The sequence below is a fragment of the Chelonoidis abingdonii genome, chromosome 6 (genome assembly GCF_003597395.2).
Source record: "Chelonoidis abingdonii isolate Lonesome George chromosome 6, CheloAbing_2.0, whole genome shotgun sequence".
In the NCBI taxonomy this organism is placed as follows: Eukaryota; Metazoa; Chordata; order Testudines; family Testudinidae; genus Chelonoidis; species Chelonoidis abingdonii.
Window position 1 is genome coordinate 81741781 of NC_133774.1, and position 26932 is coordinate 81768712.

At 43.0% G+C, this 26932-nt stretch overlaps 1 protein-coding gene across 1 annotated transcript in view; it reads left to right on the forward strand.

The window, feature by feature from the left end:
- Positions 1-17080: 17080 nt before the first annotated feature.
- Positions 17081-26932, forward strand: part of LMNB1 (lamin B1) — a 44786-nt gene continuing 34934 nt past the window's right edge. Inside the window, exon 1 of the mRNA XM_032798557.2 lies at positions 17081-17901. Within this exon, the coding sequence (XP_032654448.1) occupies positions 17549-17901 (353 nt within the window). The 5' untranslated portion in view covers positions 17081-17548. The remainder of the gene's footprint in view (positions 17902-26932) is intronic.

Here is a 26932-nt window from a genome sequence, read left to right on the forward strand (position 1 = left end):
GGGAGGGGTGGAGCCGGGCTTCTGCCGATCTGGATCAATGCTCCCATGTTGACAAGACGAGACCGGGGTCGTCTGCAAGACACCTCGTATTCATAGCAGCTTCCCTCTCCTGCAAATCTATACCAGATTCAAAATCTGTATCTGTGTCCGTTGGTCTTTTGTACTTCTTTTTTTCTGGGTGTTGTCCCAATGCTGTTCAAAGAAGATGTTTTCAAAAGAAGGTGCTTGCTTCTAACCCCTAAGGTCGTCAATAGGTCTGCTCTTCTTTAGTGAGCCCACTTGACTAATTTTATTGTTTTTGGATCTGGCTTCCATCCCCTTTCCAACTGTTGCAGCTGTCTGGAGGTGCTTGTCTTCCACGCCTCGCTCATTCACACCTCGTTCATTCGAGAGGGCAATTGATTAAAAAGGGGGGTGAGTGGAGACTTTATTCTACTCCTAGCAAAAATACTTTTTTTTTTTTTTAACAAACCAAGGCTAATACAAAGTTTTCTATATAAGGATCTGATACAAAATTGTATGAAAATAGAGGCATAATACAAAGTAATATGAAAGTTACGTGAAGATGCTTAATGCAGAGATTTTTATACATAGACACTGTGAAAAGAATCCAACTAGTCACACAGAGATCACATTTGGGTTGCTGCTGTTGGTATGGCTTATTAATTGCCCATTCATGCTGAAGTAATGTGCTGTCTGTTTTGAGAAAACTTACTGGACACTAGAGGTTAGAACATACACATGACTGCAATCAGTGGTGCCAAGTACATTTTGCAAATAGTCGAAGAGAGAACAATTCTTCCTTTACTCTCAGTAAATGGTACAAACTCCAACTTAATTTTGTATATGTTCTAATGCAATGAATGTGGCATTCATTATTTGCTGTGAGCATTATTACCCTTTCCTGTCACTCTATGAAAGGCAGCAATTACTAAAGATGGCAAGGGTCAGGTCATTTTTATAGCACCTCAAAGAATCTGCGGAAGAGTTCTTGCAGCCTGGGGATGTGGAGGTCATTTCTACTGAATACTTTGCTAAATGCATAACAGTACCAGGATAAAGTACGGCCTGGCTTCTGTGAGGCTGTTGGGAAGCTGGGGTGCATCAGAGGCTACCTGTGCCTGGTGTCCAAAGTTGCATCATAAAACAGAGGAGGATTTTGTTTTTGTAATATTCATTTAAAAGGATAAAATCTGATGGGAGTTTATTCAATTAGATCAAATTCTAAGTCTAGATTCTCACATGCATATAATGCTTATAACAATGTTTATTGCATAATGTTTTCTTGTTTTGGTGAATAATAAGATCTAGGATCCCTTGAGTTAAATATTAAGCTCTGCTCATATTTACCTCCTGAATCAATAAAACTAGACATTCTTTACTACAAAAATTTAATAAATCCTTATTATTATAACCCATTTTGCCATAAAGTGGTTGTCTGCATAAGAGTCTGCTGCAGCTTCCAATAGCAGATTTAAGAATTGTTTAGTAAGCTTATACCTTTAGTACAAGGGGTGGTGGGTTCAGTCCCTGCTGATGACCCACAGTTGAGATCATCATGTTATATTTTATTCACTGTACTTAAAGTTGTCAATCAAAGCACAATTACTACCTCATTAACGTTCTCTGTTTTCAGAGATGCTGAGCACCCACAATTCTAGCCAAAGTCAAATGGAACTGGAGGTTCTCCGCATCTCTAAAAATTAGGCCCTAATTTCCCAGTTATATAGGTCTCTGCTTTCCAACTGATTTACATAATAACTCTCTGCTTATATATCATAGCCGTTCAATGTCCAGATCTCTACTCTCTGACTGGCTGAGAGACTATAGCAGTGTTGCAAGATATATGACCCTGTGTATAGATGCACAGCTCTTCTGTTGTCCCACACTCTAGGAGTTAACATCCTGCATACAGCTTCTGAGCTTTTTATTAGACTGCTTTTTACATTGATTTCATTATTAAATTAAACTGTACTCCAGGCACCTGGCACAGCGCACTCTGTAGATAAATCTATTAAGATGATTTTATTTTTTATTCTTATTTTACAGAAGTCAGATGAAGGAAGTTCCAGGGTTTTTAATCTGAAATGAATTCAGATATCTTGGGGCAGAGGTGTACAAGAGCGAGATATAATTTTACTATTATAGCTAAGAGAAAATAAAGGGCAGTATGGGGACTATACAGCAACATGCCAAATGTATCTTTTGCATTTTGTTTTCAAGATTGTAAAATTGACCATAGTAGCTTGTTTTAGTTACATTTGGTATTTATATACACTAATCCAAGGATTAGAAGTGTAGCTAATAGAGAGAATTTCTTGTGTAATGTTTAATAGAAAATTACATTTGAGAATCTTTTTTTGCTCTCAAAATATTTAAAAAATGCTTGCATGAGTGGTGATATCGCTTGCCAGAAACATCCATAATCCTTTCTGTCTCATAATTCACTACCACAGTAACTGAACTGTGAGAAAAGATTATTACATTTTCTGACATAGTAGACTGCTCTAGACTGAACAACAGGTGGAAACAGTTGATTCCACAGATGTAGCTAAGGCCGTGTAAAGTACTGGAACAGATTTATAGTCTGAACTGGATATGCCTGAAGACTTTTGTCTCAAGCAAACCTCCATTTACTTTAGTTCTTCTTAATGTTAAACCGAATGGCAGAGAAAAAGCTGCAATCAGGCCATAGCACATTTCCACCAAAGGGAATATACTACTTTAGGAAGTCATACCCTTGCAAAGTGAGGTTTGTTCTGAATGCTGCCAGCTACCATGGCACCAAAAATGCAAGAGGCTATTGATGACAGATGGATTTTATTGCTTTTGTTAGAATTGCCTGTTTATGCACCAGGAATATTGAGAAGTTGTATTATATTTATGTGCTACTAAATTAAAGAGCATATAGTGCTTAGGAAACCACATTTTCCAGATTAATTGGTATAATGAAGATACTAAAAAGATTAGCTATGACCACAATATCATTAAGCAGCCCCATTTTTATGACCCAAATTTAATTATTGTCCATTGAATTGTTCAGATTGAGACTGCAATGACATAAATGCTTCTCAATAAATGTGTCAATAATAAGATTAGGGTGCAACAAAGAGCTTTTTATTATTGTGTTGATTGGCCTGATCTTGCTCCTAGAAGTCAGTGGCAAAAATCTCTTTGGCTTCAAATGGAGCAGAATTGGGACTGACTCTATGGCTACACTCACACTTTACACTGCTGCAACTTTCGCTCTCAGGGGTGTGAAAAAACACCCCCCTGAGCGCCGTAAGATACAGCACTGTAAAGTGTCAGTGTAATCAGGGCGGCAGCGCTGGGAGCATGGCTCCCAGCGCTGCACGCTACACCCGTAGAGGATGTAGTTTACGTGCAGCGCTGGGAGAGCTCTCTCCCAGCGCTGCCGCTCCCACCACACTCACACTTCAAAACGCTGCCGCGGCAGCACTCCTGCAGCGCTGCCACGGCAGCGCTTTGAAATTCCAAGTGTAGCCATACCTGTCCGCAGCCACGACTGTGGCAGCTCCACCAGAGCCGAGGGACCAGCACGCGAGGCAGCGAAATTGCCATGCACCTAGGGCGCTAAAACCCCTAGCGCCGGTCCTGCTTGTATACAGTTGTCCAATGCTCCCTTATAAGGTCGTTTGGCAGCCATCTGCTTTGTCCACTGCTTGCAGAAAGAACAGCCCATTGGAGCTAGCTGGTGGGGGCTTGGAACCAGGGTGGACCAACAGCCCCCGATCAGCTCCCCGGTCCCCTAAGTTCCCGGAGCGGCAGCCGCCCAGCAGGTTATCAATTGCCAGCAGTTCAGCTATCCCTCCACCCACTGCCGTTTGCTGCTCCTGCCCTCTGCCTGGAGCTGCTCCCAGGAGCCTCCTGCAAGCTGTGCAGGGGGCGGGGGGGGGGAGGTAATGTCAGGGTGTCTCCCTCCCCCCTGCTCCTGCACCCCACTTACCCCAACTCCATGGTGGTGGGGGGGACGACACAGCAATGCTCAGGACAGAGGGAGCTTCCTGGGAGCAGCTGCTGCCTCAGCTTGCTGTTCTACTTAACAAGGCAGTGTACTTAGACTGGAGTCAGCATACTTAAAGGGGCAATCTCTCTTTCTCACACAGGCAGGGGCGGCTCCAGGCCCCAGCATGCCAAGCACATGCTTTGGGCGGCAAGCCGTGGGGGGCGCTCTGCCGGTCGCCATGAGGGCGGCAGGCAGGTTGCCTTCAACAGCTTGCCTGCGGAGTGTCCACTGGTCCCGTGGCTTTGGCGGACCTCTCACAGGCATGCCTGCGGAGGGTCCACTGGTCCCGCGGCTTTGGCAGACCTCCCGCAGGCATGCCACACCTGTGGGAGGTTCGCTGAAGCCGCAGGACCAGCGGACCCTCTGCAGGCAAGCCACCGAAGGCAGCCTGCCTGCCATGCTTGGGGCGGCAAAATGCCTAGAGCCGCCCATGCACATAGGGTGTGTGTCTCTGACGTACTGTTTCTCCTCCCTCCATTCATGCTACCTTGTAGAGTGTGAGGCTACATTAATAACAATGGGTTAACCCTGAGTGCTAGTTCATCATTTAGCAGTAGGGCACTCCCCAGGAAATATCCCACCCACTTCCACCCTCTGACTTCACTACCTCAACCAAGCCTCACAATCATCATTGCTGTGTACAGTATTAAATTGTTTGTTTAAAACATATACTGTGTCTATATATATGTGTATGTGTGTGTATATATAGTGGGTTTTGTCTGGTGAAAAAAAAATTCCCTGGAGCCTAACCACCCCTTCCCCATTTAGATTAATTGTTATGGGGAAATTCGCTTAACATCGTTTCACTTAAAGTCGCATTTTTCAGGAACATCTACAATGTTAAATGAGGAGTTACTGTATTTGTAACCAGAGCAAATCCTCAGTTTAGATCATGCTAAAACTTCCCCAAAACTGTGTGCAGGACAATGGTGAGTTGCACACTGGGATACCTACCCACAGTGCATTGCACTGCACAATGATACAAGCACTCCTGTTGAGCATGCGCAGTGCTGACACAAGGAACCAAGTATACACATGCACAAGCAATAAGAACATAAGAATGGTCCTACTGGGTCAGACCAAAGGTCCATCTATCCCAGTATCCTGTCTTCCAACAGTGCCCAGTGCCAGGTGTCCCAAAGGAAATGAACAGAACAGAAATCATCAAGTGATCTATCCCCTGTCACCCATTCCCAGCTTCTGACAAACAGAGGCTAGGGTCACCATTCTGCCCATCCTGGCTAATAGCTATTGATGGACCTATCCTCCATGAATTTACCTAGTTTTTTGAACCCTGTTATGGTCTTGGCCTTCACAACATCCTCTGGCAAGGAGTTCCACCGGTTGACTGTGTGTAGAAATGCTTCCTTTTATTTGTTTTAAGCCTGCTGCCTATTAATTTCATTTGGTGACCCCTAGTTCTTGTGTTATGAGAAGTAGTAATTAGCTGTGTGTTGACAGTGACCTTGTACACAGGAGTTATCAAATATAGAGAGCAGAAATTAGAAACAGAGGCACAGTGCAACATTTAGACAGTCAGTTATCTAAAAGATACATTTCTGCTTGATTGAGTTCAAACAACAGGGAAGAACACGGTCACTATACCATGTGCTGAAGTGAGGATTCTTCAAACCACTCTATCTTTTGCAAACACCTTCAGAGATTCTTTTCCTTGCTACAGTATCCCAGAAAAAAAAACAAAAAACAAAAAACATGATTCTGCTTCGTAGCAACTCTGCTCCATTAGTGCTTTTTAGGCACGTACTATGTAGACACTACTCACAAGACTTGCATCATCTAGAGAAAGAAAAGAAATATTAACACATATGTCATAAACAGATGGTTAAGGGTTAATGTCTCTTTTACCAGTAAAGGGTTAAGAAGCTCAGTAAACCTGGCTGACACCTGACTAGAGGACCAACAGGGGGACAAGATACTTTCAAATCTTGTTGGAGGGAAGTCTTTGTTTGTGCTTTTTGTTTGGTTCATTGTTCACTCTTGGGACTGAGAGGGAACGAGATGTACAACCAGTGCTTCCCCAATCTTTCTGAATCAGTCTTTCATGTTTCAGACTATAAGTAATAGCCAGGCAAGGGAGAAGTAGCCTTATGTTTGTTTTCTTAACATTGTAAATGTGTCGTTTGCTGGAAGGATTTTTAACTTCTGTTTGCTGTAACTTTGAATCTCAGGCAAGGTTGGGGTCCCTACTAGTCTATTATGAATCTGAGTACCCTGTAAGGCATTTTCCCATCCTGATTTACAGAGATAATTTTACCTTTCCTTTCTTTAATTAAAGCTTCTTTTTAAGAAACCTGATTGATTGTTCCTTGTTTTAAGAATACACAAGGGATTGAGTCCTAAACTCAACCAGGGATTGGTGGGGGAAAAGGAGGGAGGATGGTTAATTCCTCTCTTGTTTTAAGAATCCAAGGAGTTTGGATCGGTGTGAAGCTTCCCAAGCAACCCGGGGCGGGGGAATGGTAAATTACCTCTTAATTAAGAATTCCAAGGAGTTTGATCGTGTAAGCCTCTCAAGGCAACCCAGGGAGGAAAGAGTCTGGAGGGAAAAGGAGGGGACTGGTTAATTCTCCCTGGTTTTTTATAGACCAAGGGGTTTGGGTCTTGGTTCCTCAGGGAAGGGTTTGGGAACAGAAAGTATGCCAGACACAGACTTCTGGCTGGTGGCAGCGTACCAAATTTAAGCTAGTAATTAAGCTTAAAAGTGATCATGCAGGTCCCCACTTCTTGAACTCTAAAGTTCAAAGTGGGGAAAAAACCTTGACAACATATATATCAACTACTGAGTGAACATATTATAGCAGTGGTTCACAAACTGGGGGTGCACCCCCCACTGGGGGGGGCACAAAAGTTTCTCTAGAGTAGTGGCTCTCAAACTTTTGTACTGGTAACCCCTTTCACACGGGAAGTCTCTGAGTGTGACCCCCCCCCCTTATAAATGAAAATAACTTTTTATATATTTAACATCATTATACACGCTGGAGGCAAAGGGGGGTTTGGGGTGGAGGTTGACACCTTGCGACCCCTCCATGTAACTGATTGTCAACAATTTGGTAAGTTTCATAACTACAGGAGGCCTACTATGCCTTTAAAATTAATTTTGATTCTCATTTTTAAAAGTCATGTAATGATTACTAATTGATATTGAAAGACATAAACTGGAAACATATATAATAATAGTTGAGAGCCCGGAACCTCTTGAGTGAGTCAGATGCTCTAACGGTAAACCAAATGAATAGTCTCATATCTGTGTTTCCCCTCCACCTTCCGTTGTGAAAAACAGTTTCAGATTACAAATAATGAAAAAAAACAGTTTCAGATTTACGGGAGAGTGATGGCAAATTCCATGAATGGTAAAGAGGGGGTGCGACTAGAAAAGTTCATCACTGTATTATAAAACCATCCATCAGTACAACAGGAACATCATATCTGTTGGAAAAGAGCAATACCAATTTAAAAGTAATTGACCAAGAAATTGTGCAGAGTCACAGAGATTTGACAAACAGAGGAAGGTCAGTCTGCATCTCACAATTTAACACCTTTATAAACCCTGGAAACAAATGTGCAAAATGAACATTTCCTACATTAATCAGAAGCAGCAGCTAAACCATTATATTCTGCACAAGAAACCTTTCCTATTACCTTTCTCAGCATCAGACTTTGGACTTCATTGGATTTTGGATTAGCCCCTAATGAGGTCAATGACAGCAGTGCTGAACATGTACAAGTTTTTCCTGTGCTCAGAATTTTGTTCAATGTTTTGTTATGGTGTGTTTTTTTGCAAAGTACTCTTTTACACAATCATAGAACTGGAAGGGACCTTGAGAGGTCATCTAGTCCAGTCCCCTGCACTTATGGCAGGACTAAGTATTACCTAGATCATCCCTCACAAGTGTTCGTCTAACTAGCTGTTAAAAATCTCCAATAATGGCGATTCCACAACCTCCCTAAGCAATTTATTCCAGTGCTTAACCACCCCGACAGTTACGAAGTTTTTCCTAATGTCCAACCTAAACCTCCCTTGCTGCAAGCCCATTACTTCTTGTCCTATCCTTGGAGGTTAAGAAAAACAATTTTTCTTCCTCCTCCCTCTTTATCCCGTATTTCCCCTTTTGCTGTGAAGCAATAGTATAAATAAGGAACTGAGAGCCTGATTCTTTTCTCACTGACCTCAGTATAAATTGAGAGTAGCTCTGTTGAAATCAGTGAAATCAGACTAGTTCAAAACTGATGTAATTGGGAGGAGCATTGGTCCTGACGGGTATTTACTAGCTACTGTTGTTACAAAAAAGTTCCGGCATTTTGTTCCTGTGATCTTCTGCTCATTTAAAGCACTGATTCCAGCACTTTCTTCTCCAGCATCATCTGTAGTTTTTTCCAATGGAAATTAATAAAATACTCCCTGATAAAATTGATACTAACATTGGATTGTATAACATGGCATTTAAAACATCTGCCCAAACACACTGCTTATCTTCTTTAGAGCATTCTTTCCTAAATATTTAACAAAGGCACTACCCATTTTCAGATCAAGTGAGCTATCTGGTTCTTTTAACTTCTTAAAAGGTAGATGGGAAATAATATTTTCCTATTTTAATTAAATAACTCACAGAGAAAACTGGCAAAAACAAGTGTTGTTTATTTACTGTAGATTATGACTACTGTTAATCTTACAAAACTTTCAGACTTGGCCTGATTCTAGAAATTTAATTTATTTACAGCAGCTTACAAACTAATAATTTAGTTATAAACAGCTGCATGAATGCAAAGCTTAGGTTTCCAGTTAAAGATTAAACGGAACAAACAACACATAGAAGGAAATTTTGTAAGTTTAGAATAGAAGAGTATTAATATAGTATGGTTTAACCAGTACACAAAAATGTGTTTAGGAAATATCTGGCAAGTATGCAATGGTCTCTACAATTTATGATAACCATAAATATATTCAACTAAGGATGCAATTAGAATGCTATTTGAGTATATAATGTATAACAAATTAATTTTAAGAGTTGTAAAGCATGCCAAAGAACTCAATTACTTATAATAGATTGAAATAGAAAAAAAGTTGTAAACCAACAGGATAAGCACAGTATTCCTTGGCTTTTCTCTATTAGTTTGGGGTGGGGGGGGGAAGAAGTTGGTGGTACCCTTGACCAGAGGAGTCTAGAAGCTCTGAGGTGTCAGTGTCCTCAGCCCCTTTATGCCTTGTGAAGTCACTCTTGTTGACTTAGGAATGCCACTGATAGACTACTTTTGGAGCCTATAGTACAACTGATGTGCCCCGTATCAGGAACAAAGAGGTACCGTACAATGCCCAGAAAAAGAGGTACAGTACAATGTTCAGCTTTGCAGAAAAATATGTAACGTCTAATAATGATCTAATAGTAGCCTGAGGCACAACTTAAAAGTCTGTAAATGAGTTTCCTGTTTCTCCATTCTGACAGAAGAAGATGAACCAGATCTCACTAACGGGACAAGCAAGAAGTCTCAGACCTATGCAAAAATATAACCGATGATGTGCTAATTTGAAGAGCTACCTGGTGTTCTAACCCACTTACATGGAACAACTTTTAAAACAATGGGGTGATGGTTGCAGGATTTCTTTTAGCAAAAGTCCATTGTCTTTGACTACATATGGAGGAAACATCACCTACTTTTGTGTTGTTTGTTTTTTATTAGGCTGAGTCTTAACTTCAGAAATGAGAGCTGGTAGATCTGGTGTGAAAAATCTTTGTTCTTTTACTATGTGGTGTTCTCACAATATATAAACTGATCTGACCAGCCCCACTTACTACCACAATAGTTTTTTGAAACCAGGTAACCTGGTTCTCCCATATAATACCCATACCCATATAGTTCTCCTCAGGTGGAAAGATAGGGAGCTAAAATGTGGTGGTCTCAATGACAAGTTAAAGATTACAACTGGAAACAAATTGAGCATCATTGGGACTCCTTAAGGGTTAAGGAGGATACCCTGAAGAAAAATATATCAGATCTCAAATTGTTATACCAATAAAAACTAGCAGGATCTTATTAAAGGGGACAAGATATTTGTCACATTTATTGTAAATACCAAAATAAAAGATAACAGCAAACAATGTTGTTTGGCTACTTATTCCTATGATTATATATATAATACATATACACATATATCCATTCACACAATCATTCATACAAGTTCTGTATAGATATTATAGTTACCAGCCTAAAGTTGCTTGTGACAGAATACTGGCCAGGTACCCTGTACGCAAGAATGGAGCCGAGTCCGGGTCAGGTGCACCTGATGCTCCTGGAGGCTGGCAGCAGAACCATAGACTCAAAGTCCTTAGTCTTCAGAGTCCAGTTTTATAGGGATTTTTCCCTACGTTAGTTCATGGGAGTTGTTTTATTCTGCTGTTGCCAGAATAAAACAACTCTGTTCTGTCAGATGTTTGTTTAGGTGCTTGGGGTGGTCGTTCTGCTGTTGCAGAATCAATCAGCAGGTGTCTGGCTCCATTCTGTCAGATGTTTGTTAGGTGCTTGGGGTGGATCCCAGTTCGCCCTCCGGGGGTCACCTGGTTGATTCCACTTGACACCTTCTTCGGGGACACTGAATTTTTCAGGCTGGTAACTCCCTAACCATTCATTTATTATTTAAACGAGGCACTCATTCGCAACATACTTTTTATCTTAATTACATTTTATTCACTGTTCTTTACCTTTTGGGGTGTGAGACTCCCTGTCTTTTAACAATTAAAAGAAGAAATTAAAGTGAGATAAAAGAATTTACAGAGGTGGAGGTCTCTATTGTAGTGATTACAAAGTGTCACTTAGAGAAGGGCACTTAGAGTCAAAATAACCTTTAACAAGTTTTATCAAAGTATTTCTGTGAGCAGGCTTCACACAGACAGCTGGGTGGCTTGCAGGTTAGAGGCTAAATCTGGGGAATCACATTTATCTTAATATAAACCTTTAGTTATAAAGTATTATTAACATTAAATCATTTCTAACAAAAATCATTTTCATATAAACCATGTCTAATATAAACCTTCTTTAGTATCCCTACAAAATCTGACCTAATAATTAGGAGGAAAAGGAAAAATACCAACACAGAGCCCCCTGGCAAAAACTATATTCTCTGCCCAGAAATACCAAGACCAAAGCAGAACCACAAAGTTTTGTGGGGAAAAATACCTCCATGATTAAATGAAGACTAAAGATTAAAAAAAAAAAAAAAAAAGAAACATTGAATCAGAGCCAACATTAAACACCTTCAGGGGTCTCAGCTTGTCCTCCTATAAATATCCCAATTTTCATTTGGATCTGAGGTTGCCTGTGCACACTGTCCTTTTCACTATAGTGTCAGCTGCAGGGTAAAACTAAGTAATGCTGTAATCCTACTTTGCTGTCAGTTTTATGTTGCAGAGTGTGCTGCAGAGATGCAACCACGTTTTGGGTTTTTTTCTGGTGTTTTCACTTTTTCAAGCAGCTCTGCTGATTTAGAAAGACTGGAAAAGATAGAAAAAATAGAATAAAGTTTGAGAGAGAGAGAGAGGAATTAAACAATGAAGGTGCTAACTACTGGAGAACTTGTTTGTGATTGTCCTTGGGAACTATATTACTCTTTTAATCAAGGAGGCCCCCTGGGAATGGGAAATCTCTCTTAAAGTAGGGAACAGCCTCCTGGTGCAGATGTATAGGAGGTGGAATGAGGTACCAGAGTCCTGGGACTCGCACAGTAACAAACAGACTCCATATGGGTGACCAATCTCCTGGCAAAAATCAGGGTAAAGTGGGGTAAACCTGTGAAATTATTAGGGAAACTCCAGTGACTAGAGTTTTTCTCTCACCAAACCCCTCCCACAGGTATTTCCATGAGAAGAGGTAATCTGGGTTAGAATCAGGCCTTTCAATTAAAGGTTGTTCCCTTTTACTTTCTCTTCCTCACCCACTTTTTAACAGTGGTCAGGAGAGAAAGTATTTTTTAAGAGTGTTTTTAAAGCCATTTAGTAATTAAATCATTTTATTATTACAAAAATACCAAATTGCTTTGTTAGGAATATTTTTCATTAGGACTATACAGTATATTGCTTGAATTTGTGTTCTGTTGCTGGTGGGAGGCGAAAACAGTAAGAATTGGAATTGCTGCTACTCTTAGGCCTGGTGGCTAAAAAGATAGAGGTGAACAGAGCACAATGTGGGCAAAACAAACAAACAAACAAACAAAAACACTGTGGCAAGGAGATGAGAGTGCTGGCTGCACTGATTTAGCTGCAACACCTGTAGTCCCCATCCTTCCCCCCAGGGCCGGCTCTAGGCCACAGCGCGCTAAGCGCGTGCTTGGGGCGGCACGCCGCAAGGGGCACTCTGCCAGTTGCTGGGAGGGCGGCAGGCGGCCCTGGTGGAGCTGCCGCAGGCGTGGCTGTGGACGGTCTGCTGGTCCCGCGGCTCCAGTGGACCTCCTGCAGACATGCCTGCGGCAGCTCCACCGGAGCCGCAGGACCAGCTGACCATCCACAGAAACGCCTGCGAGAGATCCACCGGAGCTGCGGGACCGGCGAGTGGCAGAGCGCCCCCCGCGGCGTGCTGCCATGCTTGGGGCAGCGAAATTGCTAGAGCCAGCCCTGCTTCCCCCCCTCCCACCGCACTGAAGTAATTTGATTCAGTCTAGGTAGAGGAATTAAGACTTGCCTAGAGGAGGTACTATCATGGTGCTGGCAATACTTCTGCATTGTTGGGAGTACTTTTTTTTTTTTTTCCCCATGGACAGGGAGTGTATTACAAATGCTGCAGGCATCTTAACCAGTAACATTTTTTTCTAGTATAGACATGCCTAAATAATATATGTACACCTCTATCCCAATATAACGCTGTCCTCAGGAGCCAAAAAATCTTACCACATTATAGGTGAAACCGCATTATATCAAACTTGTTTTGATCCGCTGGAGTGCGCAGCCCTGCCCTCTGAGCACTGCTTTACCAGGTTATATCCAAATTCCTGTTATATTGGGTCATGTTATATTGGGGTAGAGGTGTATTTAAACTTCCTTGAGGGAACAGTGTCAACTCAAATCATGGGCAAAATCCTCAGCTGGTTTTAATCAACACAGCTGAATTCAGCTGCCACAGAATTTCTCATCTCATACACTCACAGTGCTGTGGAATCCATGGCCTTTGCCATAGAGTACACATTTTACCCATCATAATCCTTCAGTGGCCAGATGCTGTGCTATTTCAGAGAACTGGAAAAGGGAAAATATAGTGCCCATATATAAAAAAAAGGGAATAAAGACAAGCTGGGAAATTACAAACTAGTCACTTCAAAGGAGCAAATAATTAAGCAATCAATTTGCAGACACTTGGAAGATATGTAAAAGCACCAAAGAGTCCTGTGGCACCTTATAGACTAACAGATGTATTGGAGCATGAGCTTTCTTGGGTGAATACCCACTTCGTCGGATACTCACCTTGGAAGATAAGGTGATAAGTAACATTCAGCATGGATTTGTCAAGAACAAATCATGTCAAACCAACCTCAAAGCTTTCTTTGATAGGATAACAAGCCTTGTGGCTAAGGGAGGAAAGTGGTAGATGTGGTATATCTTGACTTTAGAAAGACTTTTGACACAGTCTTCCATGACCTTCTCATAAACAAACTAGGGAAAACCAACCTATATGGAGCTATTATAAGGTGGGTGCAAAATTGGTTGGAAAACCGTTCCCAGAAAGTAGTTATCAGTGGTTCACAGTCAAGCTGGAAGGGCATATCAAGTGGGGTCCCATAAGAATCAGTTCTGAGTCCAGTTCTGTTCAATATCTTTATCAATTATTTAGATAATGGCATAGAGTACACTTATAAAGTTTGTGGACTATACCAAGCTGGGAGGGGTTGTAAGTGCTTTGGAGAGTAGGATTAAAATTAAGGTTGCCAACTTTCTGACTAAATAAAACCAAACACCCTTGCCTTACCCTTTCTCCAAGGCCCCGTACCGCTCACTCTATCTTCCCCCCACCCCCTGTTGTTTGCTCTCCTCCGCTCTCACTCATTTGCTCATTTTCACCAGGCTGGGGTGGATCCCTTTTCAACTGGGTGTTCAATTGAAAACTGGATACGTGACAACCCTAATTAACATTCAAAATGATCTGGACAAACTGCAGAAATGGTCTGAAATAAGCAGGATGAAATTAAACAAGGACAAATGCAAAGTACTCCACTTAGGAAGGAACAATCAGTTGCACACACACAAAATGGGAAATTACTGCTTAGGAAGGAGTACTGTGGAAAAGGGATCAGTGGGTCATAGTGGATCACAAGCTAAATATGAGTCAACAGTGTAACACTGTTGGGGAGAAAAGCAAACATCATTCTGGGATGTATTAGCAGGAATGTTGTAAGCAAGACACAAGAAGTAATTCTTTCATTCTACTCTGTGCTGATTAAGACTCAGCTGGAGTATTGTGTCCAGTTATGGGTGACACATTTCAGGAAAGATGTGGACAAACTGGAGAAAGTCCAGAGAAGAGCAACAAAAATTATTAAGGGTCTACAAAACATGACTTATATGGGAAGATTGAAAAAATGGCTTTATTTAGTCTGGACAAGAGAAGACTGAGCGGGGACATGATAATTTTCAAGTATATCAAAGATTATTACAAGGAGGAGAGATAAAAATTGTTCTCTTTAACTTCTGAGGATAGAACAAGAAGCAATGGTCTTAAATGTAGGAAGGGAGGTTTAGGTTGAACATTAGGGAACCAGGGTGGTTAAGCACTGGAGTAAATTGCCTAGGGAGATTGTGAAACTGTTGTCATTGTTTAACCTGCTCTTTAAAATCTCCAAACACCTGCCAGGGATGGTCTAGATCAGTGGTCCCCAACCTTTCTGTGGCCAGTAGCATATTCATGTTTTCAGAAGAGTGTGGCGGGCACCAACACTTTTTCAAGGCTTATTTTGTATTTGTACATTAAATAATACAAAAAAATCATATTTAATATTACATAATATATGACTCCATAAGATTAAAAGGGTAATTTTACATGTAAACGGTATTAATTAAATTATTTGGCAATTACTCTTTCACCTTACTATGTGAATTTGCTCTTTTTTATCTACCTGTAAGAAAAATTCAGGAGTTTTTACAAAATAAATATCATAAACAGTTTTCATCTAATTTATTTTAAAAAAAGTAAAACATTGTTGAACTGCTGGTCCAAATGTATTTATTATTCTTACTTTAACATAGAATGAAGCCTGCAGCTCTGGAGTTCTCTGTCCCCGGCAGGCGTGAGGCCCCAGCTTCTCTCTGGCTTAAGCCGCAGCCCGGCACCTGCCAGGGACCGAGAACATGGCACCTGCAGCCCTGGAGTTCTCTGTCCCCGGCAGGCACGCGGCCCTGGCTTCTCTCCCCTGCTGGGCACTAGGCGGGTGCACATAAATGCCCCGGCGGGTGCCATGGCACCCACGGGCACCACGTTGGGGACCACTGGTCTAGATAATAGTTGGTCCTTCCTCGAGTGCAGGGAACTGGAGTAGAAGACCTCTCCAGGTCCCTTCCAGTCTTACAATTCTATTCTATTTAATAGAAAGCTTTCAAATGTCACTGCTAAGAGATAGCTTGTGCTAAAACAGATTGAATGAGTTGGTTTTTATTTATTTGTTTGTTTGAAAAAGCAAGGTTTATTTCAGTGAGTGTACTCACTTGAGCGAAGATAAGTGTTTTCAGGAGCAGGGCTTAGTGTTTCTAAATTTATGCACAGCCTATAAACTGGAAAAACAAATATTGAATGGTGTCTCCCTGAGACACATACAGCAAAAAGCTTTGTTTCACAAGAGACAATTTCTGAATGAGTGAATCTTGACAGGTCTGCTGGGCTAGTCATGGAATGTATATGTGTGGGGGGGGGGAGGAGGTGTGCATGGAAGGGATAGATTGTGTGGCTCATGAAGTGAGGGGATGTGGCTGTGTATGGAGGGAGGGTCCTGGGTGGGATGATGGGTTGTGTCTGTGTGTGAGTAGAAGATTGTGCGGGTTGCAGGATGCGTGATAGGATGGGGCCCTGTGGAGGGGTGGACGCGCAGAGGAAAGCAGGACCAGGGTATGGGAATGTGCAGCAGCCAGGGAGCGTGCAGGTGCGAGTGTTGCGGAGTTGTGCAGGCGAGGGAGATGTTTGCATGGCAACAGGGCCGGCTCTAGCAATTTCCCCGCCCCAAGCACCGGGGCACGCGGCGGTGGGCGCTCTGCCGCTCGCCGGTCCCGCGGCTCCGGTGGACCTCCCGCAGGCGTGCCTGCGATGCTCCACTGGAGCGGCGGGACCAGGGGACCCTCCACAGGCACGCCTGCGGGAGGTCCACTGGAGCCGCCTGCCGCCCTCCCGGCAACCGGCAGAGCGCCCCCCGCGGCGTGGCCTCCCAAGCACGCGCTTGCCACGCTGTGGCCTGGAGCCGGCCCTGCATGGCAGGGTGGGACGCCTGACAAGCCGGGCGTGGGACACGGCTCACTTTTTTTCCAGGTTCAAGCAAACCCCTCTCCTCCCCAGCGCGGAACGCAGCTGACTCAGACCGGGATTGGCGGTATAAATAGTGGGGAAACTACCCCCTGACGTCACGCGCCTCCCATCCAAACCTCTGGAGGCGTGCGGCGGGGGGCTGCGTTTGGGTTTGTAACTCGAGCGGAGTGAGAAGTGCAGGGATGGAGCCGGACCCCCTCACAGCCCCTAGCACGTCACCAGCCTCTCTTGGGGTGGGGACAAGAGAGGAAACAAAGACACGGCCAGGCTGCAGCAGCCGAGGCGGCCCCTGCCCCGTTCGCGGTAAGGGCCCCCCCGGGGGGAAGGAGGAGGGACAGCAAGAGAGAGAGGGAGACTGTCCCAGCTAGCGCGCGCAGAGGCGGAGCCAGGAGGCGCGGGGCGCGCGCCAGCCATTCGCACGCCTGCTGACAGTTGCAGGCTCTGGCGGCTTTTGAATTTAGTTTCCAGTCTGCGAAAAAGAGCAGAGCCCGGCCCGTCTCGCTGCCTCATTGGGCAAGGACGAGTCACGTGGGGGCCGTAGTTGTGAGCGGCAGCTGGGAGGGCCTGGCTGAGCGCGCGCCGGCCATATTGGAAGGGAGCGGAGCCCGCCGGTTTTGTGTTTCAGTCTGAGCCCGACCCGAGAGGAAGGAACCGGCGCGCGCGGGCGGGTTCTGTCCTTGCAGCTCCAGGCGCCGGTCTTTTCCCTCGGCTCGTTGCTGGGGCGGCTTTTGCTCCCCTGTTCCCGCTCTGCGCTCTTTTAACCCGGGAGCGGCCGGAGCCCTTTTATTTTCCCTCCTTTTTTTCCTTGTTTCAGCCTCGCTGCCCCCCCCCCCGCCGCTTTTGCACCGTCCGCTGCTAGTGCTGCAGCTGCTTCTTACTCCTCTGAACGGCTTTGGGGCGCTTAGATCAGCCCCCGCATCTCCTCTCGCGCCCCCTCGCACCGTCTCCCGCCCCCTGTCAGGCTCCGGCCTCGCTGCTCCGCAACCTCGGCTCCCGCCGCATCGCCCGCTCTTCGCCATGGCGGCTTCCACGCCGGTGGGGCAGCGCTCCCGGGGCAGCGCGGCCAGCACCCCGCTCAGCCCGACACGCATCTCCCGGCTGCAGGAGAAGGAGGAGCTGCAGCACCTCAATGACCGGCTCGCCGTCTACATCGACAAGGTGCGGAGCCTGGAGACCGAGAACAGCGTGCTGCAGCTGCAGGTAACCGAGCGAGAGGAGGTGCGCGGCCGAGAGCTCACCGGCCTCAAGGGGCTCTACGAGGCCGAGCTCGCCGATGCTCGCCGGGCGCTGGACGATACGGCTCGGGAGCGGGCAAAGCTGCAGATCGAGCTGGGCAAGATCCGCACGGAGCACGAGCATCTGCTGGGCAGGTGAGTGACCCCACGGGGGGCGTCAAAAGGGAGGCAGGGCGGGAGGGAGTCCCCATTGGGGGCTGGTGCCTTCGTTGAGGAGGGGAAGCCCCGGTATCTTGTCGTGCGGTAGCTCTCGGGCGGGGGATGTAGCGCAGCCTGAGGTGGGAGAGTTTGAACGGAAATGAATGAATCTGGCCTTCCTCTGTGCCTTGTGTCCTGCATTGTGTGGCAGGGAAGCTGCCCCTCCCCCCCTACAGCGAGAGGGAGGCGGGGCGCAGCTCTGTGGAGGGAGTTGCACCATCCTGGAGAGCACTGCCTGCCCCGGCTGTTTCAGTCCTGGCTGGGGGCCTCGGGATGAGCCCGCAGATATCCTTCCCCGTAGCACTGCGGGCTCTTGTCCCACTGGAAGGGCTGACCGGTCTCTTCCTGGGCTGTCTCTCCATAATAGTGCTTTGCGAGGGGGGAGTCCTGTTATTGCCATGCTGCCAGGCCCTCCTTACCTGCACCCTAAATCTTTCGCTCCTCTATTGGCATTACTTCTGGCCTACGTTACTGTGGGGAACAGATGTTGGTTACGTCATAAGGAAGCTCTGCCCCCTCTCCCACTTCAGGGGCTTGATCTCGAGCAGACGAACAGGGCATAAAAATATGCCTGCTTTGAGGGGGTTGTATTCTTTCTTCCCATTCATTCTCTCGTTGTGAGTACAGTAGCCCGTCTGCTCCAGCTGCTGTTATGTGTTGTAGCTAATGACTGTGTATGAATGAATGGAGAGGTACCTGCACTTTCCTCTGGCAGCCCTGCATTCCCGTCTGTTGATGAGCCTCTAGCTCTCTTGGGGAGGAGGAATATTGTATGGAGTATGAACCTTCCTGGAACAGGGAGGGAAGTGGGTTCAGCAGTGCTAAACATAGCCATTCAGTGCTTGTATAACCGTTCTAGCTACTTGTGGTACTCAAAAACACACTACAGACTTTTCTTTACACTACAACTGTCTGCTTTACAATGTATATGTTGTTTAATGTCCTTAATACATAGTATCATGAAGCATTTGAGTCAATCCTAATACATGGTATCAGTAAGCAGTAATGTCACTTTTTTTAGAGGAGAAAAGGAAGGTTCCTAGGCTTAAGAATTCACATGGCGAGGATTGCCATTAGCTAGGCCTGTGGAGTGTGGGGAGGGCTCTGTGTTAAATCAGGACTTTAAAAAAAAAAGTAGATTGCCAACTGTATTTTAGTTGGGGGAGGTATATAGTTCAAATAGTAAACTTAATGTTAAAATTAAAGTTTTGGGAGAGAGAAGTGTCTAGGATTCTTCCTTGCTCTTCTGGTTGTAAAACTTAAATTAGAGCTTTAATTACGCATTTTAGGTGATGAAGGATGTATGTTTTTCTATTACAAGTGTCATTTTTTTAATAGTGGGTTCAGGGAAAATAAATGTCAAATTGGACTTAAAAGTCATGTAGCCCCTAGATTCAAGATGGGTTTTTTTTTTCCCCCAGGGTGCTGATCATTCACTCAGAGGAGTGATGGATAGTTTGTTTTTTTTTAATAACTTTGTACATATGGCTTATTAGAAGACAGAAAAATTCACCTATTGAAAAATCTTTAGAATGAGGCATCGTGGCAGGTGATTTGCATGGTGAAATCTAGTGTTAAGGGGATACTTAAAGACTAAAAATCTTATGCAGCCTTTTTTTCCCTTATGAATCTCATAGGACAAATCATGCCATGTCCTTTTGTAGATAATTGATTTGTGCAACTTTCTCTTCTGTATATTTTTTGTTCTCTTCAATATGAATCCTTCACTTAAGTGTTTGACTCCTAACTTACATATCATGTCTTCTGTTACCTGAAAGAGAGAATCTAATGTAATTTTAAACACTTTTGCTGTAGTTGCCTTCCATTTGGTTTGGCCTGAAAGAGTTAGTTTATGAACTTTTTGAGTGAATATCTCCATTTGTTTCTGCTATAGCATGATGAACACATCATCTTAGCATCAGTTCACTTTCATTGCGAGGAAGTCTTTCTGCTCAATTTGGGATTTCACTTAAAAACTACATTTAGTCTTTGTGAAAATATTTTCATATGTAAACTGCTGTACTTAACGTCTTCCTTTGACTGCAGACAGCTCCAGAGCCTCCACTGCTCGCAGCTTTGTCAAATAGCAGCAGCGTGTAATTAATAAGGCTAGTCAATGTAACTGCTAGTCCTATGGACAAGCTGTGAAATAGTTAAACTGTCACGATTATTGGCATTCATTGGCTGGAAAATCAAGGACCCCTACAGTGAAGTAACTCGTGGATAGGAGGGCTTCCCCCCCACCTCCCCCAAAAAATAAAAAAAGATGATGGAGAGTAGAGCAATGAAGACCTTCAAAGTCTCCTGCTGCTGGCCGTCTGAAAGGGCAAAGACAAGCCAAGGAAGCTTTCTTTTCTTGCAGTTTGATGGGTAAGAGTAAATTTTTTTTTAGAGGCTGATACAAAAGTTTTAGGGCTCGGGGATAGAAGCTGCTTAGCAGATGCCATAATTCCTTCCTCATTTACTGAGTGCTCCACTGGGACTGGGCTTCTTATCAAAGCATACTTCTGGACTTTTGGGAGATGTGCTCAAGCTGTCTATCCTCATCTTCTTCAGGCCTTAGTCCTCCAGCTAGTTAGGAGCCTGCTGAACTTTTCAAGTCCCATGTACTATATTCACTTAGGAGTTGTGTATACCTCAAGAAAGGTTCCCTTAGTTGTTTCTGATCTAAAGTGTGTATTTTTTCTTACGACTGAAGTCCTTCTAGCAAGTGTATAGTTCCCTAGAGCCTCCTTAGATATTTTAAAATACAGGCATCTGTTCAAGCTCAGATGTATTTCTGTTCCCAAAATCTTAAACTACAGTAGAGGCTCTGGTCTGGAGAGCACTTTCTGGGAGTCTCTGGAGAGTTGGCTGACCATGTGTTCCTGGCTTCTTTTCAGCTGTTACGTTATAGCTGTGATGCTTTAGTCTAATCCAGGTTATTGGGTGTCATACAGGATAATGTGAGGTTCAGTGCCTGTGATGTGCAGGCGGTCAGGCTGGGTGTTCTGATGTGCCCTTTTGGCTGTTAATTCTAATATTAAAAGATGGCTAAAATACTTTCTTAAAATGGTCTGAATAATAATGAATGGGAGGATTGGTGGTCCCACAAGATCTCAAATTGTGGTTCTCACTGAAAGTTCGACATCGTTTAGAAGAGGTATCCTAGTTATCGAGTACTACATTTTTATACACTGGTCCAGAGTGCTCTTACTGGTCATAAGGTGCAGGTTTCCTACCTTCTTTGAGCTCTTCTACGTGTTATTACATCCTCTGGTCTCACCACAGACATCACTTCCTCCTTTAATCCAAACAAAGAGCTGCCACTAAACTTTTCTTCCTTGCCTCCTATTTTATTGTATAACTGCTCTCTTTTTGAATTCTTCCATTTGGCTTTCCATCTGAGGATTGTGTCAAATTCAAGCTTTTTGTCACTTTGAAAGTGCTGTATAAGTCGGCTCTTGCCTATTTATCCTCCCTTATCAAGCTTAGTTTTATGCCTCCTAGCATCCATCAGTGCTCACAACTTCTTCCACATGTTTATCAGATTTTCACCCAACTGCCTTTGTGTAGTCCTCTACGTATGATATGACCACCTTGAGCTCATCCACAAGGGCCCTGTCCTGTCTATGTTTAAGATATTCATTGCTCAGTTTAAGCATTCTCTCTAGGAAGAGTGAGCTGGAATAAAATAAACATGGGATTTCATAAATGGACTAGCATTTGTTTTCATGACAGGTTGAGATTTCACTATGGCAGTTGTCCGGTGGCTAGGCACATCTGCTCTCTCCTCATGGGAGTTTGTGGTGAAAGCAACTTTTAAGCAAATGACATAGTTGAATGAAGATACTAGTAACAGTGGTAATTATCCAGAGGAACTACTGTAGTCTTGTGCTTTGATTGTGAGTGGTGTGTGTTTTTTTACTAAACCTTACCATGCAATAACAGTACTCTTTTTGGCTTCATATCTTAAACCAGCTTTCCTTCCAGATTGTTTGTTTTAAAGGGAGGAATTTCTGAGCTGGGATTAGACAATGAAATAGATTCAATGTGGGTTTGATAGATGGAGCTTGAGTGACTAGGCATGTGTTAAGCACAGTACAGCTGGTGTACAGGGCAACTGCTCAGAAGAACCCTGCTGTCTCAAGGCAAGCGAAGTTGAAACAGCTGTTCCAGCATCTCCTGAGTTGCACAGGTGGTATGTTATGGATTGGAGGGCCTGGTTAGCGAAGTTGTCTTAATATGCTTTAAAAATAATGTTGAAAAAACTGGAAACATATTGCAGGCAAAACAGATTAATTGTTCTCAATCAGATGTAACAGTGCAAGGAGCTATTCAACCTAAGGTGGCTGACTAAATAGAAAAAGGATTTGATTTTCAAAGCATTAAGCTCCTACAGCTCAATAAAAGACATTTGGAGCAATGAGTGCTTTGAACAGGCTCTCATCAAATTTTTATTTAGTCATTACAGTGGTATTTCTACTGCTGTTACTATTGCATATATATGGAAAATAGGAGAAGGCCTTGATTTGATCTTAAGTTTGGGAACTAGGACTTCTATCTTCCTCACATGAGTGCCTGCCTCTGCAGCAATAGTGTTCCCAATAATCATGCCAATTTGCTGCTAAAAGTTTCCCTGTGGTTTCATGGGGTTCTGAATAGCGGCAGTGAAACTGACCTGAATCTTGTTAACGGTCACACTGTTGCTGTTTGGTAAAGCTATGAAAAGCAACAGAGATGCTGGACTCATCTGAGATGTCAGGATGATAACAGTCAGTTAACATTTTACAAGTGTCTTCCATAAGCACTTAACTTCTTTTCAATGAAAAAGTAAGTTTGTTCTTCAAAAATATATTGCTTGGCATTACTCTCTAGCAGAAGTTTTCTACTTTTGGTGCATAAACTTCTCAAGTTCTGGGTTTACATAGACACTCGTAAGATACAGGTATATCCAACGTTTGTCTAGCTAGCACAGACGTAGGCAACCTGTGGCACGCAAGCTGATTTTCAGTGGGACTCACACTGCCCCGGTCCTGGCCACCGGTCCAGGGGGCTCTGAATTTTAATTTAATTTTAAATGAAGCTTCTTAAACATTTAAAAAACCTTATTTACTTTACATACAACAATAGTTTAGTTTTATATTCTAGACTTATAGAAAGAGACCATCTAAAAATGTTAATATGTATTACTGGCACGCGGAACCTTTAATTAGAGTGAATAAATGAAGACTCGGCACACCACTTCTGAAAGGTTGCCAACTCCAGTCCAAACTTAGTGGTTCAGAGGAGCTTTGCTTGAGTAAGGAGTGCTGAATAGGCCTCTGAGTAGATAAGGTGGATTCAAGCACTTTTATTTCTGAGTAGTTTAACAAATGAGACACATCTTAGCCTAGGTCAGTGGGGCCCAACCTCATTACCCAGGAGGTCCACATCAACCTAAGCACAATCTTGTGTGGGCCAAACAGATCTACATGTTAAGATTTAAAGTCATCTGTATTGATTTATATTTTACTTTCAGCTTGTTTTGCATCTGTTTAGATAGTTTACACATGCTACTGTATAGAGGTTGTTTCTAAAATGATGTAAATATGATGACAAAATGCTAATGAATCAGCCATTCATTAGTATATTGTGTTGAAGCAGTCTGCGGACCCTATGAGATGGCTGGTGGGCTGTTGGTGATTTAAGATTTGAATTCTAATATAAGTTGCTAGCTTTGATTTGGTAGTTTGCTCTAATAAAAATAGAAGTTGTGTGAGTGAGAACCAGAAACAAATTACCATATGAAAGCTACAGGAAAAGTTTATAGTGAGGAAGAAATTGGTTTACATGTCAAAACAGCAGTAAAGTTGCTCCTACAAACACTAATGCTTTTACATGAGAACCTCTCATCTGATCATTAAGTTAGATATAAATGTTTCCCTATTAAAAGTTGGCTTTACTGTCTTACTACTCTAGAAGACAAAATCTGGAAAACAGATATTACATATTTCTACTTAGGTGAACGTGGTGACTCATTTACTTCATTGCCATGATCTTATATCATTGCAATGGAAAAAGAGTTCAATAAGTTTGCCAAAACATTCTGTTAATCACTGTACCAAAGCAGTGAATGGCCAAGTGATTGGTCAAAAGTGGCAGTTCAGATCACTTACTACTATTAACATTATGCCAATGTAGTGTGAGAATGCTGGTGAAATATGGACTGATCCCATCACTTTGATATACACCTGTGCAGCTGTCTACTCCAGTTTTAGCCTTAAAATATACCTTCTGTGCAGTTCCACAGTACGTAGCAAAGTTGAGAGCATTAGTTCAGATAGGGCTTTGGTATCCTATTGTTTAACAGAACAATTAATTATTTTTTAAATTGTTTTACAGTCCTAATAATGGATAGATGCCATTCGTGGCAGTTTAGCATCATCTTATTTGAAAAGGAATTAGACACTTGAGAGCCAAAGTACGTGAAGGAGCACAGTTTTGAGCTAGTCTATGAACATATTAGCAAATGGGTATTTACTTGAATGTGTACTTTCCCTCTTTATGGAGGAGAAGCTAGATAGTGTTGACAAACAAGAAGAGCTTTTGCTGTTAAATAAGAACTATAAATATGCATACTGTGTATTGTCTTGTTATATGTCGTAGTTTTTCTTGTGCTTGCAAAACTCAAACAGTTTTACTGATCTTGTTGAAACAAACTCTCAGGTTCATTTAGAGCTGGGGTGAATGACGCATTTTTAATATTTACAAAGATTTCCACTGGAATGGCTCTTTTGCAGTATGTTGTGGTGTCACTCTAGCAGAGCAACCAGGAAGTCTGCAGCTTTTTTTTTTTAAATATAGGTATTAGCTGTCCAAATACAAATCGACATATAATTAGACTTTTTAAAATTAATTATACTTTTTTCCTTCTAATTTTAAATTTAACCAATCTCATTAGAAATGTGAATTCTTAGAGTCACTCTTCTGAAATACACCTCTAGCCCAATATTATGTCGTCCTCGGGAGCCAAAAATCCATACCGCATTATAGGTGAAACCCCTTTATATCAGGGTAGCGGTGACAGGGCTCCAGCAGTGATTTAAAGAGCCTGGGGCTTCCCGCAGTGGCCAGATCTCTGAGCCCTTTAAAGTGCTGCCGGAGCACCACTCCTGGAGCCCTGGGGTAGCAGTGGTAGGGCTCCGGCAGTGATTTAAAGGGCCCGGGGCTCCTTGCAGCAGCCGGAGCCCTGGGCCCTTTAAAGCGCTGCCCGAGCCCCACTGTTGGAGCCCTGCGGCTACCACGCTGTATGCAAACCCATGGTATATTGGGTTGCGTTATATTGGGGTAGAGGTGTATGAGGTGCACACGTGGATTGATACCATCAGTAGTATCAGTTGAAAAATAAATATGGATATTTTGCAACTCAACTTTGGGTTCTGGTCATGTTGTTGTTGTTGTTGTCCTGTAGCTGAATTTATATTACATTTTTTCTTTCCACTGTTATGGGAACAGTGGGAGCTCTAATTTAAATGATCTCCCTGTAACTTACCATCATTTGTTTATTCTCAACAAAAGGTGTATCAGCACATGTGGATTTTTGCATTGAAATAATTAAAGCTGAGTTATAGCTGGTGAAAAATATTCTGGTTCCAGTTACTGTGTACACCAGCCCTAACTCTGCTTAAAGCATGTTTAAATATATGATTAAAATGCTGTGGCAGACTACTATATTTACTCCTATTGATGGATCTGTTGTAGTGGTTGCAGTGATGGACAACTGTGGGGTGTTTTTTTAAGTTTAGAGAGTGTGAAATCCTCTGCACGTGTGCTACATTCTTACAGTATTAATATTAGGCTGATAACTGCAATGGTTCACTCTGTGTATACCTAAGATAGCTCAGATCAAAGTTCTAGTTGTACAAATAGTGACTTTGATTGCTAAATCTCTTGCATTAAAGCCTGCCATCTTGTGGTTGTAGTGAAAATGTGTTTTTGAGCTTGCTCTGTGATTGACACAAATCTTTTAGCTATTTGATGGCAGCAAACTGGGCTACAACTAAATGTGCTCTCTCTTATTGGTGCCAGATTGTCTTTCCTTTATTCTCGCAAGAAAGTGTGTTCTTATTACTAAATAAGCCTAATTTCTGTGTTTTGTTCTTGCTGCTGACAAATACTGCTTATTGTGATCTTCAAAAGATTCTTTTTAATTGGATATGGCCTTTTTATACTATATAAAGAACAGGTCTTCTAGGTTTTTGTACTTCAAAAATAATTCAGGAATGTCAAATGTGCTTTTCTGGTTTTGCTGGGAAACTTTTTTTTTTTTTTTGCACGCTTTTGGGAGCTCAGACATCTTAATTAAAAGGAGTAGGAGTTATGAATCTTCAGCACAGATGTCCTTTGTTCAAGATATGAAAAATTAGTTACTCTTTCAAAAAGGATGACTAAAATTACCTTCCTCTCTCTTAGAGACAAGGTGGATGAAGCAATATTTTTTTATTGCAGCAGTTCTCAACTGGGAGTCTGTGGCTCCCTGGTCCATGGGCAGAGTTGGGGACATGAAAAACATTGCTCCACCTCCCCCCACCATACTACGCCTATGTTGAAGGCCCCTGCTCCGAGACACCCCCGCTGGGACTTGGAGGTTTTTATGTCAAGGGAGGCCTCACAGAGAAAAAGGTTGAGAACCCCAGGAACATTTCACTTCTGGATGAAATGCAGAGATGAAATTTATCGATACTTTAAATGACTGCTTTGTGGAGCAGCTGGTAAGGGAACCCAGAAGAGGAGAGGCAGCTCTAGATTTAATCCTGAGTGGAGCGCAGGAGAGCTGGTCCAAGAGGTAACTATAGCAGGACCACTTGGAAATAGTGACCATAATACAAATAACATTCAACATCCCTGTGGTGGGAAGAACAGCTCAACACTGTGGCATTTAATTTCAAAAGGGGGAACTATACAAAAATGAGGGGGTTAGTTAAACAAAAGTTAAAAGGTACAGTGA